The following is a 21,627-nucleotide window of genomic DNA, read 5'->3' on the forward strand; positions in this document are numbered from 1 at the left end:
AGGTGTTTTTACTATCAAACAATGGTACTATTAGCTGGAAAGGGATTAAAAGTTAAAACCTTCAGACTGTACTATAAACACCCTGCTCCCTTCATTTTTCAATCCACAGCGAGGTAAGTATATTTTTTTTAAAGAAAATGTGTCTTTTCAATCCCATGTGCAATCCAGGAGGCACAAATAGTCATTCTGTTAACCCCCGGGACATGGTGAAGAGCTGAGTTCAGGCCTGGAGCTCTGGAGGGGGAGGAGGAAAAAAAGAGGGGGGGGGGGTGTTTTTCCACTGTACCCATTTCTTCATTTTACCACAGTACATCACCTCACTGACATTTGCCCTCAGCACTTCATGCAAACAAATGAAATACTCAGAGAAACAGCAAAAAAGTTGTGTTGGTTGAGCAGTGAAATTCTTTATTATATAATTGCATCTTCATGAAAAGGCTAATTAAAATGATATTGGCTTACGCATTATTTTAAATGTCAAACTTTCGGTCAAACAGGACTGAAATGTAAGCAGAGCAAAGATGTGCAAGTTACATGGACTTCACCACTCTGTACAAGAGTGGGGTTTGGGGGGTGGGGGTGCCTGGGAAGAGAAGTGGAAAAATTAGTCTACACTCTTTGGATCCACTTTAGTACTCCTTTCTCACCGTGGTCATTTGAGTTTAGGACAAAACCGTTCAACGACAGGAGAAAAACCAAAAGAAAAATGTCAGTTTGGGGGGGGGGGGGGGGGGGGGGGTGCCAGTTCTAGGTAAGACAGGTCTCTCACACAATTCTGTTGAAGCCTACAATTCTTGCTTTAATTCAGATGATGCACCTATGAACTACTTTAGGAATGAAAATTTCTTTAAACAGTAAAAAAATGAACTAGATCCCCAGGGAAGTTAAGTCTGATAAAAGCATATCTATAAATGTCATTTCATAAACATACCACCATGTGCTGTCTGCAATTTAACTTTCCACAACTTTTCTTTGAAGGGGAGAAAGGGGGAGGGGAAAAAAATTTTCACCTTTCAAAAAGCTGCAGATGTTGAACTGGAGCTTGGGTGTTTACATCCGGACAAAATAACACGGGGTGCAGTGGCTGCTGCAGAGACAGGCTGCTTGGCCTGCGTCATCCTCTTTTCCTCTATCGTGCATAGACTGGACTCCCAAATGGTTGCAGGAAGCTGCTGCTTGAGAATAATCCAGCTGCTTTGTGGGTGCATACAGGGAGGTGGCCTTTAAAGGTGAAGGTTAGGTGGGTGAATTTGTTTACAAGTAGTCTTCCCAAATAAAGGAACTGAGGAAATACAGAACTATGGGGGAATCCTCTTGCCATAAGTTCAATTTGTCAGGGGGTTTTGGGGATTCCCTGAACTCTTGGCAACTGCAGGATTAGCATTTCCACAACAACATCCTCCCAGGCAACACCATGGTAAGGCCACAGATTAACTATAGCTCACCATTAACCAAAACCACCCCAGATCAGTGACTTGAGAACAGCTGGCTACCTGACCAAATCAAATAATGGCACATAACATCCTTACACAGACTTGCTAGTTTTGCATTTAAAAAATAGAGTCCTCAAAAGTAGTTCCAACCTTGAACCATTTCTTCTTGTGACCGGCGTCATGATAAATTTACAGAACCTGACTCACCACCATACCACAACAGTTTTAAGCATATTTGTTCAATGCAGTCAAAAGTTACTACTTCCACAATAGGAGAATTAGTTTACACTTAGAGATGTTACACTGCTGCAAAATATTCCAGAAATTAGCCCCAGACTATCAAATTTCCACCCTGGTACTGTAGAGCCGTTTCTTTTTTATTCCCCCGAGAAGTGAGGCACCAAGCTAGGCACCAGACAACAACAGTGGAGGCCCAAAAAAAAAAAAAACAAACCAAAACAAATAAAAACACAAAATAATCTGACACATAACGCCACTGTAATTTAATTAGCAGTTTAGTGTCTTTCTTATTTAACCAGTTACTGTTTGCAGCCTGAAGGTCAGGTTGGACAAACTACCAGCCTGTTCCTCACCCTAGGGTACTTCTAGACAACATTATGCAAATTTACAGTATACAATTTTGGATTTACCATGCAAGAATACTTTTGTGTGTAACATTTAATAGCTCAGTCTACATCCAGAATAATTTACATAAAAGGACAATAGTTATTTCAACAGAGCTTGATGGGTAGTAACCATGGTAACTGAATGCACCCAGTAGGACAATACGGAGGGAGGAAGCCGGGGTAGCAAGTGGAGGGGGTGGGTGTGGCAGGGCTGGCCTTCACCCAGCAGGTACGATCAGCGGCATTCCCAAACCTTTACTGTTTGATCTACGCTTCCAGTCACAACATACGGTGCAGTCTTGTGGAAATCTACAAAAGGAAAGAGAATTTCTTTAATGGATTATTTACATTTTTTTTTTTTTAGCATTCCAGTATAAGCACAAACACTCTACAATCCCAAGAACATATTACCTACACATATGCCAGATATTCAACTCCGCAATTTTCAGAGAACATAATGGACAATGGAATTTTCTGCTGCCAAGACCCAAATACTGATATGCTATCTAGCATTCTTGTTTTGATCACTTTGTTGTTGTCTGCTCACCCAGAGAGGTAACAAAGTGTTCATGAGCAGTTAAGGTTTTCATGCAACGCTTATTCTTGTAGTCCCAGACACGGAGGGTTTTGTCATCAGCACAGGAAACAATGAACTTCCCCCCAGGGTGAACCATCATACCACGCACCCAATTGTCATGTCCAACCTATAAGCGGTAAAGAGATCCTGGTGAGCACAGACACATAGAAACAGAAAGAAAGGGACAGACTATAGTCCAAAATAAGGCAGCCTGACAAATGACTTAAGTATGACCACACACCAGTGTCATAAGGCACATCCCTGTGCTGACATCCCACATCTTGATGGTCTTGTCCCTAGACCCTGACAGCAAGAATGGTCCAGGCTTACCACTCTTCTTAACCTGCAGAACAGAAGAGCAGAGACCGTGTGAAAGCACATGTAGCATACGATGGGAAGAGTTACTGGCAGCAGATTCAACAGGGCTGGCTATCTTGCAGACAACTTTGCAGCACTCAAGGTGGTTACTTGCTCATTTGCAAATCAGTATAATTAGCTAATTACTATACAACCTGTCATCTTCATGCCAAACTATCATTTTGTGATACATTGCTGACTTTGAATGGCCCAAATAAAGGGCCTGTAATCTATGTAAAATGAGTTTTTCCCCTACTGTATTACTAGTCTTTTCTAACCAGTGCAATGGACCATACTGCCACAATGCTGTATCTTGCAAAGGCGGCGATCATTTTCTTTCCCTCCAAAATCATAACCTAAAACCAAAAGTTTTACATGAGAAATTTCTGACCTCAGACCCTGTGGCCTCCAGGATGGTAGGGTATGCACACTCTGGCACCCAGGAAATACACTCCACCACGTGCTCGTGCTCTCGCAGCTCTGCCTTGCACTCTTTGGTGGCTGTAACCCACACACGCACCGTCTGGTCATTGGAGCAGCTGGCAATTAGCGTGCCGTCTTGATTGGGCCTCACCATCCTCACCCACTCTCGATGGCCTGTGAACGTTTTCACACAGTACCTGCAGGCCAGGGGCAGCATGGGAAGAGTCAAGCTCACAGCCATATGCAACGTGTGCTCAACATAAAGATTAAGCATCTAAGCTGCTACAGAAAAGCTGTTACCTTTGAACGAGACTTAACCTAAACTGTCAGGAAAAATGGTTATGCAAGTAAAACAATTTCTTAAATTTCTCTGAAAGGAACAAATCAAATGGATTTATTTGAATTTGGGGAGTTCTGTGCTGTGAAGAAGAATCAGACTCATATTTACATTCATTCATTCATTTAGCAGATGCTTTTATCCAAAGCGACGTATATCTCAGCAAAAGTACAATTTATGCATTATATTGAGAGGAGACATAGCTGTAGATATGAAAGTCATGAGACTCTTGACTAAATAGACTCATTGCTCATCTGATTTTTTTTTTAAGCCAAAGCATAAATTTACCCACATGTACAGGCAAGGGTTTTTATAAAAGCAATTCAGGATCAGTGCCTCAGCACCTCAGTTTAAGGGTAAAGCAGTGCTGAGTGGAGCTTGAACTAGCAACCTTCAGGCTGTAATTCCATGTTCTTAACCACTATGCTGTCTTCTGTCTCATAATCAAGATAAGGGGAAGGAGATATTTTTAGACAAGTTCAGCCTGAGTGTTGCTACTTACCCAGTTGCCACCTCCCACATTTTAATGGTCTTATCCCTGGATGCAGAGATTATGTGGTCTCCATTGGGCATGATGGCTACAGAGGACACATTATGATCGTGTCCTACAAGAGACATAGATTGTTTATACATAATGTGATTTGAACCATTCTTACAGATGACAAGACAAGCTCTGAAGAGCTTTTCTGCCAAAACTGAACCTTTTCTGTTGTCAAAGAAAACATGTTTTACATCACACATAACCTTGACCATTTCAATACTGAAGAAATGTACACAGAGGATTTAAAAAAAAAAAAACCTTCACAATTCTCAAAAGTCTGAGTTTGAAATTTCCAAGCACCCTGACACCCCCTACTTTGAATCTTATCTGTACTAAGACACATGCACACCCAAACATCTCTTTTGTTCAGACACACTCCTCACCATGCATGGTCCTGATGCACTCAAAGCCCTGGAAGTCCCAGAGCTTGATTGACATGTCAGCAGAGCAGGAGGCCAGCAGCTTCCCAGTCTGATCAAAAGAGATGTCCTGCACAGAGTCTGTGTGGCCCTTCAGTGTGCGTTCAAAGTCACCCGTTTCATAATCCCAGACCTGTTGAGGAGGGAAACAGGGGTCATTATACACTTCATCTTAAGAGTCCAATACCCCTCCCTGCCTTTTGATCTGGGAGGGAGAGGGGGAAAAAAGTGATGGGGTCAGTAGCTGCATGTACTTAAAAGATATGCAATCAGAATTTTAAAATTCTTCTGCTATTTTAATTTAATGCTGCTTGATACTACAACAATTAAAGCAATTTATTCTGACCTACTGAAAAAGTGGTGCACTGAGTTTGGCAGGTACAGTACTCGCCTTTATTGTGGCATCCTCTGAAGCAGAAACCATGACGCTGAAAACAGGGTGGAAGATGACCCGGGTAACAGGACTCCTGTGGCCACTCAGTGCATACTTCTCTGGGGGTCGTGGGATCCATTCCTTGGGGTCTCGCTTCTGTCCCATGGGTCCACCAAAAGTGATCTCCTCCTTGGCTTCATTTAGCTTTGACTCAAGCTCCATCACCTGTGGGAGACCAAGCATCTTTCTGACAGAAGGTGCTGCACTCAAGTTGAAAGAGTATATTCTTCCAAATTTACAGAGGGTTTGAAAGGAGACAACTAGTTGAAAATTACAAACCTTTTTCTGTAATCTGATAACTGAAGTCCATTTCTTTTCCAGAAGGCCTGCATACTTCTTATCTAGTTCATCATTCTGAATGTGGAAGGAGAAAAAGAAAAGTGAAAATCAGTCAGTGCTGCTGGATCTAAGAAAAATGATGAGCACAGTGCCAGCAGAGCCCCATGAGTCAGATATAGTGGAAGGAGTCCTTTAAGCAAGAAGGCAGCTTAATCCCTCTACACAACTCAGACCCTTACAGAAATGACAGGTGACTTAGGGAAGGAGGCTTATTCTGTTAAATGTGTGCTTTCAATGAGCTCTTTAACAAGCCGAGTAAGGTGGTGGTGTAACTACTTTAAAACAGTTCCAGAATCCAGATTAATTATCCTTGCATATCAATCATAAGAGAGTTTTAGCTATAACATGGTCAAATCTTACCATGTCTAACTCCGCCTCCTTCTTGAAAACCGAGTATGCCTCTTCATAGCCATTGGAACGGAGGTAATCAGCTATAGCTCGATTTCTGGGAGGGAACGAAAGGCTTGTGAGTTCATTCATTTCATTGTCTGGTGTAACATGGAATTGTCTGCTGCCAAAAAGGCTTAGTGTGAAGCTTTTCCCCTGGGGAAAACAGACTGCACAGATGCACACTTGCAATTGCTAAGGCAAACAACTAACCTGTCAGGTGACGATGACCTGTGTATTGTAGATCTATTAGATTTATGGTTCCTTACGGACAAAGGGCTTCACTACATTTTGTAGTTCCCAAACAAAAGAAAGTTAAAGCCAACAAGTAAAACATACCACTAGGCACAGGAAGAGGGGAAAAAACCCCACACAGTATCATATTCACTCCTGCATCAATAATTCCAAAGCCACACGCTACCCAGTGTCTACATGGAGTGTAGCCCAAGTGATAAGATAGTCACAGTAAAAGTTATTATGTGGAATGCCTGTGGATACAGCCAAATAAATGATATGGAGGTCCACAAGGGAAGGGAGTGACCAAAGGACTCTGATAACCACATGAAAGAAATTACTGTCAACTGGAACCAAAACAACATCTCAGCAAATAAACCCCATAAACTGATGGTGACAAAGAACATCAGGACATAGAAACTATTGTTGTGACTGTACCACAAGCAATTATTGATTTCTATTTATTAATTTAATAGACGTCAAAGTCTCGCACTGCTGGACTGTCTATAAGTACACGAAATCCAAATTTGATCCTCGTAAATGCAGAGAAATGTGTTGTAAGCTACTGCCAGTGAAGCTGATATCATGCCTCCAGTAACAGTACTTAGCAGATGGTTTTATTATCCACAGTAACCTTTGCACAGTTCCTCCAGGCATGGACCTCTGGTGAACAGATACTAGAATAACCAGACAGTCCATTGCACCACAGTATTTTTAAGCTACATCTTCCAGAATTTTAAAATTGGTAGATCTCCGATTAGTCCAGTCACACAAGGATGACTGGTACTATGAAAGATTTAATCATTAACAGAATATTTTGTGTATGAAACAGGTAATTTAATATAAATAAAACAATTTTGTGATGTCATTGGGACATATGCATTATCAACAGCTGGCATGGTAATAATGCATTAAGTTATTTCAGTAAAATTTAACAAATCTTGGTGTCATCATTCACAATGAAATTAATCAGAAAACTAGTGTAGTTATTTCCAATCAGTTCAGAGTTAGTTTACATGAAACACATACATCCTTACTTTAATTTTGGTGATTTATTTTGGTTTATTATAGCTCCCCAAGGAACCCTGCCTCACCAAGGTTGATACCAAAGTGCTGCCAGAATTCAATGAAGCAGGACAGGTGTTACATTAACACTTTACCAAGCACCCTCAGGAGCACCTAAAAGTCAATATGATACCAAGAAGCTCATACCCTTACCTCAAAAGATTGATTTGGATTTAGAAAAACATTACTACATAAATATGGGGAAATGAAACTAGGTATTTTAGTTTCCATGGATACCACACTCTGAATAGAAAGACATTCCAAAAAACTAGCTCTCTGTCAAGGGTCATAGCAACAAGCAGATAAAGCCTTCTCTCAGCACTTCTACACCTCCACAAAGCAGACCAAGTCTGGAAAATTTACCCGTGGCTTTTGTAGGATGCAGCAAGACAGATTGAGGCGGTCTTTGAGGAAACAGGGAATGCAAAGGAGTGTAATTTCCTATTTCCTCCAAACTTACAAGCCCCGTCTTCCATTAGTAGTTCCAAAAGGAAGATCAGATCTGCTCCTCTGTGCAAGGAAGAGAGATCAAGAGCCAGCTGTGAATTTACAATTAGACTGTGTTATCACTGTCTTATGTCACAGTTGCTGCACCTCCAGTGAATTCTGTGGAACTCAAGGGAAGTGAGCAAGTACAGACACGCGTCGCTTAACGGGGGGATACGTTCTGAAAGATGCGCTGTTAGGCGATTGTCATCGTGCAAACATCAGAGTGTATTTATACAAACTTAGATGGTGTAGTCTTGATGCAGTCAAGAAATGTGGTAAAAACAAGATGACACTGCTGATGGCATAATAGCAGTTTCACAGTAAACTTAAGTACAGTAAATACATAAACCAGTATTATAGGTATATATCAACTACTATGTACTGTACTTAATTGTGCTATACTTCTGTACGACTGGCAGCGCAGTAGGTTTGTTTACACCAGCACCACCACAAACATGCGAGTAACATGTTGCACTACGATGTTGCGAGTTAAGAATTTTTCAGCTCCATTATAGTCTTATAGAACCATCATCGTATATGCAGTCAGCTAAGTGGCGCATGACTGTACCACATAAATATTAGACAGTTAAGGGATATTTTTCAAGTACCCTAGAATGATCCTGTTCTAGGGGAAAAAAACAGGGACTCTGACAACAGGTCAGATACATCATGTAATTGTTAGGTAAATACTTTGAGACACTATTATGAAACATTATCCTGAAACAAACTTTTGAAGACCCCACATTCTACCTAGGACTGCAATAATCCAGTCTGCAGGGGATGCACAGGATAGATGAACCATGACATCAGCTAGAAATTCAAGAGTTCAAGATTCTGCACACCAGTCCTTAGTCTTATCACACTGAGATCTGGTTAACTTCACACAGCAAAAAATTTGCATATTGGCCACTGATTTGAACATTGGGAAATTTTGGTTCTTTCCAGTGGCAATCAAAATTTAACACTTTTTCCCCAATATATTCCAGTAGTGTGGAGAAGGCAGTGTGGTGAGTGAAGCTGCTGCTGCCACCACTGGGCTCAAAGCTTGCAGGTACCCAAACACTGAAAGTTGTCTGAAGAAAAGCATTAGCTAAATGAATAAATGTAATTCCAGAGTAATTCATCTCATCTGTTACATTTTGGTATACCTACTGGAACATTACATGGGAAGCGCCTTGTTAAAGAGTATTGTAGCCATATCAAAGTGAAGCCTAAAACAGCTAGGTGCAAGTTACAAGCCCATGCCCTTAACCACTAAGCTACCTGCTGACCCCTTGACAAGCACAGTGAACAAAAAAAGCTCGATAGTATTAAGCTAAACCGTCACCTAAATTAAATACCATACTAAACTGCTAGATCTTTTAACTAGCAGCCATTTAAAAGTACTACAATTTCATCTCCATGGTAATAGTGGAATATTCATGTCAAATGTGTGTTAAACATCACCTTTGGCAATAATATTACCATTGACATGGGGGGGGGGGGGGGTCTGTACCAATGTTCAGACCAAAAAGCTTTTGATTTTATAATGTATGAGACCAAAAATGTCAGTAGTAAAACAAAGCTAGCTTTACCACAGTCCAATACATACAACCTACACTGAAACTGGAAAATATTCACCTCAACAAAATCTAGCAACAATGTAACAAACTATGCTGCTTAAGTCAAACCCGAAAAGGCAGCAAACAAGTATTGAGCTTCTGCTACCTTTAAATTCTAGTTGTCATTGGTTTACTGGTCCAAATAACCATTACCTAAGAATCAGTGAATTCATAAACAGAAAGCTTGATGGTCCTCATTTAATTCACTTAAACAACAATGCCTTGAAGTCTGTCACATGTTGGCAAACCACAATAAATCCAATTTTAGGATAAATTTTTATTTTTATTTTTTTTTAATCTCCATCTGTCCCTGCTGAACATTGACCAGTTTTTGGGATGCTGCATAACTTCTGATAAGTACATTTTGTATAGATTTGTTCTTGACATTAGAAATAATTGAGATGACTCCTTTGCAATGTCAAAAACACAGTCCTGAGACAGAGATGACTGCAACAGGCATGTTGTCTTCTTTGCCCCTTCCCACAGAAATGTGCAGGCTGTCTGCCAGAACACATCCCAAGCCCATGGTCCTAAGACCTTGAAACTTAAGCTGCAACTACAGCATTGAGAGGAGAATGGGCAGTTGTCAAGGCTTTGTCATGTGGTCTAGGAATATACTGCAAGAAAATCCAGGACTTAACACTTCAAGGGACATTTAAGCAGGGGGCACACAAACCTCCCTTATCCAAAAGTTTGCTTATTGGTCTACATCAAAACAGCAAAATAAAACCACTTGCCAAATTTGACTGAAAGATACCTACAGCTCCTAAATTGGTCACTTTCTACATTTCAGGAAAAGAAAAACCTAAAGAATCTGTATCCAAGACATGTACATTTCAACTGTACCTAGAAAGAGGGTCAAAGTCAGAACAGAGCAATATTACTCCATATGTGATCCAGTACATTTCCTGTTATTACAATCAGTCCAGATGGTACAGAGCAAGGGTGTACACCTCTGACTCCTGAGAGTCATAGTCTCAGTTTCTTAAAAAAAAGTACACAAATTTTACATTTATTCATTTAGCTGACACTTTTCTCCAAAGCGACTTAGTGTTAAGGTTACAATTATTTGATGTTTAAAAATGAATGCTTAAGTGACTCCTGAAATATCCATTTGTGACCAAGTACTGACAGTTTACAGTAATGAAGGGCTAACAGGTGGGGGGGCACAACATGATGGAAAACAATATACAGCAATCGCAGCAATAAATGCTCATCTCCTAATTTAACAAAATATCGATACAGGAATGTCCCTTTAACTAAAAGCAGCCCTTTACAGTAGGATTACAGTACAACAAATCAAAGAAATGTCACAATGATGGGCTTCATTTAATTACATAATTTCTTGCCACTTTTTTTTTTATAACCAGGGTTTTAAAGCATATCAAGCCTACCATTTGAAGCTAAAAAGAAATGACTGCATTTTGCTCCAAGCATGCATACTGGCTTTAGAAGGACTCACTAACCACTCCATCATTCATGCCATCTCTTCAACAAAAACTAAAAGAAACCCTGCACTTTGACATGTCACTGAGCCTCTCTGCCTTAGCAGCAACTTCCAAACTGCAGACTAAGCCTTTGCAACAGACCATTGTACCTGGATGAAGAGGCCAGGCAGTGGAATTTTTATCCCTGTTCATGCATTTGAGCCAATCAGTTGTGTCTTGACAAAATAGAGCGAGTCTAAAGAGCCCTGTTTCGTAGAAGGCCATTATTTCTGAATGTAGCAGTCCATAATATGGCAAGATCGGATCAACTTAGGGTGGAGAAATTAGTCCTTCATTACTATAAGAAATGAAAGTCAGTCAATTTGCAAAATGTCAAGAATTTTTACTTTCTTCAAATGCAGTCACAAAACCATCAAGGACTGATGAAACCAGTTTTCATGAGGACTGCTACAGGAAAAGACCAAAGAACCTCTGCTGAGGATGATAGCTTTACTAGTCACTAGCCTCAGAAATTGCCATTAGAGTCTAAATAGATGCTTCACGGAGCTCAAGCCGCAAACACATTTCTACATCAGCTGTTCAAAGGAGACTTTGTGAATCAGGCCTTGACAGCAGAATAGCTGCAAAAAAACTACTGAAGACCTTGCTTAGGCCAAGAAACATATGAAAGAGACAGACCACTGTGGGTCTACCTCCGGTCTGATGGAACCAAAAATACCAAGCTGGACTCAACCACACACTTAAAGAACAGATGATGTGTGCATGTGTGGTTTCCACCATGAAGCATGAGGGAGAAGGTGTGATGATGCGGGGATTACTTCGTTGGTGACATTGTCAGTTATTTAATTAGAAATGAATGCACAGTAAACCAGCATGGTTACCACAGGATTCTTTAGCAACATGCCATCCCATCTTGTTTGGACTTAGTTGGGCCATCATTTGAAACTAAACTCAGAGTCATCCAACCTAAATCCAGCAGAGATGGTCTGGCATTAATTGGGCCTGAGCAAAGGTAAGGCAGCCAACAAGTGCTCATCATATTTAAATTTACATTTATTCATATAGTTGATGCTTTTCTCCAAAGTGACATTAGTTTACCTACAATTATTTACTCATCTATACAGGTGGGCAAAAGTTACTGGAACAATTTAGGGCAAGTACATTGCTCAGGAGTACTACAGCCATAGGTCTGGATCAAACCTGCACCCCCCCGCACATCCAATTCCGTAATTAAATTCGCAGATGACACCACGATAGTTGGGCTGATTTCAGACAATGAGAAGATGGCCTACAAGCTTGAGGTGGAACATCTGGTTGAGTGCTTTAAGGACAACAACCTTGTCCTTAACATCTCTAAGAAAGGAGATTGTTCTGGACTTCAGGAGAACAAAGAAGACAGGACCACCCCCCTCTCCACATACATGGAGAAGCAGTGGAAAACACGGAAAACCTAAAGTTCCTTGGAAAGCGAAAGCAAAAGCAGTAGACACGGACCTGCAACACCTCACACCTGGTCAAAAAGGTCCAACAAAGATCCTTCTTCCTCAGGAAACTGAAACAGGCCCAGCTCCCACAAAAACTCCTGCTAAATGAGAGCATCCTGAGTAACTGCGCCGTTGCGTGGTATGCCGGCTGCACGGCTGCTGAGCGAAAGGATCTGCATTGCACGGTGAAGGCGGCCCAGGACATTGTTGGGAGAGAGCTCCCCAACCTGGACACTACCCATGCTAGTCAACTGAGGAAGAAGGCTGGCAGTATCATGAAGGACACTAAACCTCACTCCCGGCAACAGCCCTAACCACTACGATACCAGCTGTGCTCATATATGGAAACTCCTTAAATGGCCGGAAAAGCATCACAGGTTGTTACCTAGTGAAGCTAGTTGAGAGAATACCAAAAGTGTGCAAAGCTGTCAGCTACTCTTGAATTTAAAAATATGATTTCAAATCTCTTGGTTGCTGGTGAATTCCATATGTGCCATTTTATAGCTTTGATGTCTTTACTATTCTAAAAATGCAGAAATTATAGTAAAAATAAAGAAAAGCCTTTCTATGAATAGGTGGCCCAAACTTTTGACTGGTACTGTATGATTATGCTGATGTGCTGTTCCAGAGAGCTTGATAATGAAACATTTGCCTGAGATACTAAAGACTAAGCTATGTCCACAGTTTTTCCTGATGGTCCTCTTTCACTGTGACAATGCTTTGTAGAACATATGTGTTTATGACTGGTAAGGCATTAATTTACCAAGGATCTCCAGCAGTTACTCTAACCCAATAAGATCATCAAGATTTCTTGTGGGAATACCAGCCTCATGTAGTAGGAATCAGCAAAGCATAAAACATAATTTTAAAAATGTGTTTAGGGTTGCATTACTTGCAATTCCATAAAACAGTGGGATGTACCTCAGCACCAAATACACACAATAATCTCTCTCCAAGAGTAACATTACAAACATCAGAAAACAGCATGCTATTTAACATTGCTGGATGTTTACAATGGTAATTCAGGCCATGTGTATGGATCAACAAGCACCATAGCAGTACCCAACCTGACGCATGAATCCATAAGCCTCAAGATAAAACCTGGTCCTTCCATAAACACTGACATAATGAATCCCTGTATCATCCATGCTGCAGAGTCATACCATCATATTGAGGACTCCTCAACTGTAAAGGTATGTGACCAAGCACCAAGTGTTCCACCAATAATCAGCTACGCACAAAGCAGTGATGACAATTTGAGTGAGAGGGAATTATTCATCTTTGACACACCCAGTAATTTAAAAAAAAAAAAATTTGAATGAGAATACTTCTAACATCACTTTTGGATTTGACTATATTCGATAGTTTGATGGATTAACTGCACCTTCTGTTTAACTTCTCTAGGCAAGGTTCAGAGGTCCTAACAGGAAAGAATTTTACACCATTCATAAGCTGACTCCAATCACAAAAACAATGCTGCTGTTACACCCTTTAGAAACTACTTAATTCTATCAATAAAACAGCCATACATTACAAACTGCTTTGGAAAAAAGAGCTTCTACTCAGCATGTAATATGTCTCTGGCAGTGATGCATAAAGAGGAGGTTAAAGCAAGCCCCAATTTTGGAAATTGCCAGTCAATGAGGATACCACTCTAAACTGCACACTCCCATCAAAGGACTAATGACTTGCCAAGGATGTCTGCGTTCCAGCTCTCCATTTTATGGTACTGCAACTCAAGAAGGTTTAACCAAAATTATGCCTTGAAACTCCATTGTTTCCTCATGTTACAAAACCAATTTTTTTCTAATACTTTAATAATCTGTGCTACCCCTCTGCACAAGTGGAATCCCACATGGCAGCTTCTGTGGTCTCGTTCAGAAAATGCTTCAGTCATATAAGCACTGAAACAGAGAGATGCACAAAACAACAACCGCAGGCTCCAGGTCTCATGTCTGGAGGTAAAAGGGGCAGTGCACAATGCAAACTGAAGGGAAATCAATTTAGCTGCATTAAGGCACACAACATCAATAGCCTAATTAAACCAGCAACTGCAACAACAAATAAGCTAGCAGGTGCGAAAGAGTTAGCCCTCCATCAGACATGGAACAGATTGTGTATTCTGTGTTGCTGACCATGCAGCACAGTGAAAGACTACATTATGTGTGTTGCTGTTCAGTTTTATAGGGTATTAATGGTGGATGGCACTCACAGCTCATCGCGCTGCCTTTGAGACAGCACCATGGTGACTGCGTGGGGTAGGGCAACAGCAACGGTCTCCCCAGGAGATATTCAGCAATCCAACACAAGTCTGGCTCGCTGTCAGGGAGTCAAAGTCCCTGGGTCTGGTCTGCTGCTCCAAGTCTTGTTGCTTGTGCGCAACACGTGCTCCCTCTTCTGAGATCAAATTCCAGGAAGAGGACAGCTGTGCAAATGTGGAGAGCCTCAGCAGCCAGAATTTCCTTTCATCTGCAGAGAGAGAAGGACCAGATCAAATGAGGAATTACTGAAACACAGAACACAACCTTCCCAAAAACACATATGCAATTTAAAACAATGTCAATTCCCCCCCCCCACCAATTAGCTCACCTACACTAGCCCTCTATCAATTTTTTTTTTTTTTTTAAAACATTTAAGACCTAGCAAGCTAGTATGTATGATACTGCCCATCCTTTAGCACCTTCCATTATACAGATAATTTTCAAAATGTTTTCATTATGCCTCATTGTTCTCCAATCACTGGAATGATGCCACAACCTCGCACATTTACATTTAGCAGACACTTTTCTCCAAAGCAACTTCCAACAAACTATGTAGTGTTATCACTCTACATACTCTATGTAATTTCTGACATTAGCCAGACATCTGTTCAAACTTGACATAATTTTCGGTAATTAATCGCTGCAAATACAAATTTTAGCATATATTTTTTACGTTAGTCAGTACAAAGCATCCAGAACTGGCACAGCTTAGACATAGAAAATGACAAAGCAAAAACTTGTTCCATTTGACAGTTTTAAGCATCCAAATATTATGGAGAATCATAAGGTTATACTTTTTATGTTTGATAAAACACAGAAAAGCATCTCCCCAGCTTTATTATAGGTAGGGTTTTTAGTTCTGTTAACTGATGCTAGATAGAACAGGTGGCTGCTCTAACAGCAGGCAGCAAAAACTAATTTGCTTGAAAAGACTTGCCTACAGTCTCCACAGAAAAGGGCTTACTCCCCAAACGGAATAACTGAAAACCAGAGTTATGGTTAACTGTATATGACTTGCAAGTATTTACTATACTTGCTGAATAGCATCAAAACAAAGAGGAAGGCATGGAAGCCAAACACTGGTACTTTAACATAAGTGGCATTTGCTGCATTTGAGCATAGTCTACTTGACAAGTTGTAATTCACTAGTGGAAATCCTACTGCTTTCTCACAGAAAGATACTAATGGCAGTTTGGATGATACATTGCCAGGCTTACCAAAATGGTTACTAATGTTTGTTAAACATAGCTAAAAGTTTAAAACAATTCCATATTTATATATTTCTAGTTCTGGAACAGCTGGAGAAGTAGGAGAAAGACACCACATAACAAATGATCAGAAAAAGCCAAAGCTGTGAGTATAATATCTAAGTGCCCTGGCAACTGCAACAATTCCCATCAATGCCAGGAAAACTTCAGCTTCGAAAGGACACTATTCCAGCCTCTGAATCCCTTTGCCATAACATCACCCCAAGGCCACACCCTTCAGAGCTGAGCTTGCCCTTAAACCCAAGACAGGTTTTACTGGAACTCAATCCAACTGCATGGCTACAGTACCTGCACTCCAGCACCATCTGGAGTCAGTGCTGCTGTTTATTCTCAGTTATCAATAGGCGATAAGTTTTGCCAGATTTACATCGGCAACAGCTCTGCAGTACACATCACCCTGGTTGTACAACATGTCCACTGCCTCCTACCCAAGGAGAGTATACTACAGAACATGGATAACATTCAGGAATTACAGTTGACTTACAAGTACCTGAATGAGCAAAATTCTACAGGGAATAAATAAGCGCTCAATAAAAATGGAGTGGTCTTTGATTAAACCAGAGAGGGCAAAACAATAGCCCTCGACTCTCAAAAGGTAAGCTTTTTTTTTTTTTTTTTTAAATCTCAGTTTTTATATGTCATTCCTTGCACCAGGAGACAACTGGGCTCCAGTCACTGTCTGGTGACACTCATATGTGAGTGGAATTGCTGTTCCAACATACACGAATCAGTGGAGTTCAAGAATACATTTAAACAAGCAACTGATGTTGATGCTGTGCTTTTTTACATCTGCAGCAGTTGGGTACGCACTGCATTGCAGTGAACTAAAATGGGGCATAGCGCTACCATAAAAAAAAAAAAAAAAAAAAAAAAAATTTAACTCCATATACCAACTAGATGATCCGCAGAAACGCCACTGGTGATTATTCTCAGTCAGAAAAGCGAAGGTGGAAGGTTGTTCTTTACTCTGCACTCTCACTAGCAGCTAGTGGATAGGAAAAAGCATTAATGTTTGAACATGGTACAAAGACTGTCCACTTTCATACAGTATGCAGCTCCCAACCACTGCTGAACAGTCTTACACAGAGTTAAACAGAAATTAACACATGCAAAGCAGCTACCTGCTTGATGGCTGGAATGTCTTGAGGGGGTCATGTGAATAACTGGTACTTACATTAAAAAGTTTGAGAGAAACAGACTGAAGAACACTTTCACTCTATTAAAGATGGATTCTGTCCTGGAAACCAGCTGGAAAGAAAAAAGAAGCTGAATTTTCACAAGTTCATCCAAAACACCATAGCATCTGTAATGATTAGAAAATGGCCATTACAAAAAAAAAATGGAGTCTGATCAATCAGATGTTATCGTCTTATACATAAAGTCAGGGTTAGAACTGCATTAGAATGTAGGCAGTATAGTCCTGTTCCATGGAGTTTGTTCACCTCATGTTTTATGGCAGTTTAATTTGCCTTGCTGTATTCAGAAGATGCACTTTGTAGATTAAGACGATAAAGTACACATGCCTATGCCCATGCGTGAACACAGTGGTGTGCGAAGAGTTTAACCAGGCAATAAGGTATGTTCCCCACAATAAAAACACTAAAGACTATGGGTTTACTTGCTCTACCCCCTCAGAAGTGAGCCAATAAAACTGATTTTTTTAAAGTAAAATTAAAAAAAAACAGTTATTCCAAAAATACAAAGTGAAACCTGGTAACCGCAAAATAACCTTCCCACTCCCAATTTCAGAAATAGGAGGTTCAAGGTTAATCATACTGGAGTGACGCTTCAGACGGACAGACCCAAATTGCCATACAACCTGTACCCAGGTGACAAAAAGCTGCAGCATCAGAAAGCAAGATGCAGGTGGCTCCATGGACAGGAAAAACATGGGGGGGGGGGGGGGGGGGGGGGGGGGGGAAAGAGAGCCAGGAATGGTCTCACTGGCAAACCCTAAACATCCTCCACATAGGTTATCAAGTCTGACTGATCTGAACTGATCTGAAAAAAGCACTACTTCCAAATCTTTATTTTGTTTACATCTGTGCCTCAGACCAGCAATTCTGTCAACATTCATCAGTCAACAACCAAGGAGAGGGCAAAGCCAAAGAATCATCACTGAAAAAGAGAAAAGAACTGCCGTTTAATAAGAAACCCACCAGGGATCTACTGACACTATATTTCTTCAAAAAAGCTTTGACTGCAAACTATCAAAAACAGACTTCTGTACAGAATGGGCTTACTAGTGTCAGAAAATACTGTCAAAAGGACAGAGTGGGAATTATGGTCTGAATTTTTAATTATCCTGCAAGCCAGAAGCTTGAATCCAGCGTAATAACCTAAACACGGTCTCAAATGTTTTTAAAATTTAAAAAAAAATAAATAAATTGTTTGCATAGTAAACAGATTTTAGCCAATTCTATTTTAATTTGTTTACTTAATGTGGATTACCACAATCAAAATAGCAAAAGCATCCATTCCTCCTCTAACTGCCATTATTGGGCAGAGCAAAAATATCTTCACAGCACAAACAGAAATGCATGGAATGTACCACTCATCTATGAGCAGCAACAAAATGCAACACTGTGTTCTTAACAGCCCTGTTACTAACATCAACACAAGGTTCAGACCCTTCAAGTCATTGTTTAGTACACAGCCACTGTCAAAATGACAGGTACAGTTGGATTGATGGAGCTGCTCCTGTTTATGAAAAAAAACATGTTCCAGAATTTCTCCTAGCCAGATCCTATCCATGTGACTCAGTTCCAATTAATGAGGCACCTTTTCACAATCAAACATCCCCTCAACATCCACAAAGGCATGTGTACTTACAATGGATAATACAGCAGTAATACCATTTGTCTCAGTGCATTTACATAGATTTATATTTATTAATTTTAACTAATTCTTTTCTCCAAAGTGACTTATGATGTTAAGGTACTTACAGTTATTTACTCATTTATACAGCTGGGGTGTATTCAGGGTGAATACCTTGCTCAAGTGTACTACAGGCAGAGGTGGGGATAAAACCTGCAAGTTTTGGATCCAAAAGCAGTAGCTCTAACCACTACGCTACCAGCACACCTCTAAGGAAACGCACTCCATTAGTCAAACTTTTATATAACATAGAGTGTAGAATTTACAGCTAAAGGTGGGAATCGAACCTGCGACCTTTGGGTCCAAAGGCAGCGGCTCTTATGCAAAAACACTGCCCCATTAATCCATGTCCTCCTCACAGTCCACACTGAAAAAATCCAAAATCAGCAGATATAACTGCAGAATCTACAGACGAACTTTTCCTGTCTTCTTCCGAAGCAAGGTAGACAGACTAGAAGAAGGGGGAGGGGGGTTCAAAGATTTTGAGACGAAATTATAAAACCACACTTCCATTTTCCTACAATTACAGTCACAACATGAGAGAACAGTGCGTTTAAACCTCAGTCTTTCATACAGAAATTCAAATGTTACAATAATACTTCACTACCAACATGACTACGACGGGCCATGCCACGGACCCCTAAAAACACACAAAGGCAAAGCTGGAAAGCTACTGTGTTATTTATTGATGGATCAGGTTCCTTGTGGTATCTGCTTCACCACGGTCGGGGAGATTATTCACCGAACCGCGAGACAAGGCTTAAATAATTCCGGCAGAGTCTCTAGCCTTTACCACACACTCATCTGTTACATCACTTCCATGTTGATACATAAGAATGAAGCTCACCGGCAAAACCTTCCTGTCGTAACGAAAACGGATGGCCTGAAAGCCAAAAGGAGCGCAGCCCTGGCAGCCTGGGTCCTTCCGGAGAGCAACCGTGCGATGCGGCAACAGCGGCAGCAACACTTTCAACGTGTTTTCCCTGCAGCCTGTTCGCTAAGAGGCGCCTCCTCCACCACACCCAGAACCTCAGCGTGATGTCACGGTGTCCGTGAGGTCAGCAGAAATACTTCGCGCAGCACAGTAAGGCGAAGTAAAGCGCACCGTGAGTCCGTGAAAGGAGTCAAAACGTACACGAGTGCCAGCTGCGCTGCTTGTTAGCCTTTTAGCCCGCACTGTCACGATGCGGGTCGAGAAAGGGCGCGAAGACCCACCAAAATCCGCTGTTAAATGTAAAGCGTAAAGAGATAGATTATACAACCCAGTATTCACATGACCTGCACATCAACTGCTGGGTGGGTGCAGGCCTTAGTTAGAGGCTTTCATTCACCTCGAAACGCCCTGACTCGCTCCCCAAAACAAACAAACGCGCGACGCCCAGTCACTGCTAACTGCAACATTTCGTTCATTTTAATCGCGTTCGTCTTCCCTTTCATCGCGGTGGAAGCGCATCTTCATCACAAACCTGCCAGCAGAGATCATATCCCCAAGCACCGGCTTGAGCAACATCTTTAACGTTTCACTTTCAAAAAAGCTCCACCCTTAGCTGCATACATTATTAACGTTACCATGCTCCAAAATGCCTGCACTATCAAGCAAGGCCCAGTGCAGTGAGTGGAGTAAAATCAAATATGAGCAGGACCTTCACAAAATGATATTTTAAAAGTCGCCGCAAGTCTTTTTTTATGTCACAAAATCAGCTAAAATCATTTTTGGATAAGAATGTCAGAGATTTGCCACACACAGCCACAACGGACTCCGAACAAATCGCGGAAGACCACGCAGTGACCACGCGCGCTGATTAAAAAAAAAAAAAAAAAAAAAAAAAGAGCAATTATAACTCGGTTACTGCAGCTTTTTTCGGACACGAGGAACCGGCCTTTTTTTTTAACATGCCAAGGGGTGGCAAAAGTAACCGTGCACGTCCGTCGAGCTATGATTCTCTCCTACCTGAGCTAAACTGAAATGCTGTGAATACTAGAGAACACGCCACGTCGTCCCCGGTGCTGGATTTACCAGGGTAAAGTGGATGCCATGCCCGTCTGGTCAGCGGCTCGCCCAAGGGTGCAGAATCCATGGCGACCCCACAACGCCCTTCCCTCCCGCCGCTGTGATTAGTGCTCATCGACCAGGCCGGCGAGCTGAAAAGTCACCCACACACACACAGCACACGACCGTCGCGCTTTCGGCCCGCCGTCGCCCCTACCGTACGCTTTTACTCCAAAACTTACCAGCTTTCTTTCCCCAGTAACCGCACTCGACCGTAGTTTAAGTTTAGTGCTTCAATACGTGTTGCTAAATGTACCACAACCAAACACTCCAATAAAGTTCCCTCACAAAATAATTAACAACTGCCGCGCAGCCTGCTATAAAAACATACGTTCGGCCTAATCGTGACCTGCTAAACTTGTCACGTTCACCGACAATTTTCCGTATTTCTGCTGTATTTTGCTCCGCTCCAACGGCCCATCCGCCATTTTGAGACGCAGAGAGGAGGCGCTTTTCAGCTCTATCGTCATTTTCACCAGCTCGTTTTCTTGTGTACCGTGACCTTACAGCAAAACATCGAGCTATTCTTACCCTTTTATGTCTTCTTTCTGTAGTCTGCCGTGGATGGTTCTCATATAACCCGCTGAACATGAATTTTAGTCAGAAAGCGAAGAGTGTCTGATCTGGGCAGCTGTGTCTACTCCTTGTTTTCTGTACCGCATTCGCCTTCGGACGCCGGTCACGCGCACGAGCTCGCGTTCGCGGACTGTGACAGGGACGCGCGCGCGGTCGCTCAGTTCGTTGACCGGTGCATCATCTGCACATTTAAAAAATGGTTATCGCACTGAGGGGCGGGCGCGCGCGCGCACAATTTGCCCTTGTCCACACCCATACTATGATACGTGTGAGTCTAAAGTTCTTCAATAATAATAATTACACCGCACTTTTAACCAGGATGCAGTTACTAGCATCGATTTGCAGAGCACCGGTCAACAAACATCTATTTTTGAAACCAGATTCTAGAAAAGAACTCCTAAC

The 21,627-nt window shown here is 41.5% G+C and overlaps 1 protein-coding gene across 7 annotated transcripts; it reads right to left on the bottom strand.

The window, feature by feature from the left end:
• Positions 1–387: 387 nt before the first annotated feature.
• LOC108921272 (lissencephaly-1 homolog A-like) lies at positions 388–21,426 on the bottom strand. 7 transcript variants are annotated; one of them, XM_018730673.2, is made up of 12 exons: positions 21,181–21,426; positions 16,897–16,970; positions 16,613–16,707; positions 14,406–14,662; positions 5,846–5,930; positions 5,105–5,500; positions 4,678–4,846; positions 4,256–4,358; positions 3,385–3,613; positions 2,878–2,979; positions 2,607–2,763; positions 388–2,368 (listed from the first exon to the last, which is right to left on the bottom strand). In XM_018730673.2, the coding sequence occupies exons 4-12, from the start codon at positions 14,435–14,437 to the stop codon at positions 2,295–2,297; spliced, it is 1,347 nt and encodes a 448-aa protein (XP_018586189.1). In that variant the 5' UTR covers positions 14,438–14,662; positions 16,613–16,707; positions 16,897–16,970; positions 21,181–21,426; the 3' UTR covers positions 388–2,294. The 7 variants fall into 7 exon arrangements, with proteins under 7 accessions (XP_018586189.1, XP_018586192.1, XP_018586186.1 ...); XM_018730676.2 differs by lacking the exons at positions 16,613–16,707; positions 16,897–16,970 and having other exon boundaries at positions 5,105–5,311; positions 5,426–5,500; XM_018730670.2 differs by lacking the exon at positions 16,613–16,707.
• Positions 21,427–21,627: the final 201 nt, after the last annotated feature.

This window comes from Scleropages formosus, chromosome 4, assembly GCF_900964775.1.
Source record: "Scleropages formosus chromosome 4, fSclFor1.1, whole genome shotgun sequence".
Taxonomy (NCBI): Eukaryota; Metazoa; Chordata; class Actinopteri; order Osteoglossiformes; family Osteoglossidae; genus Scleropages; species Scleropages formosus.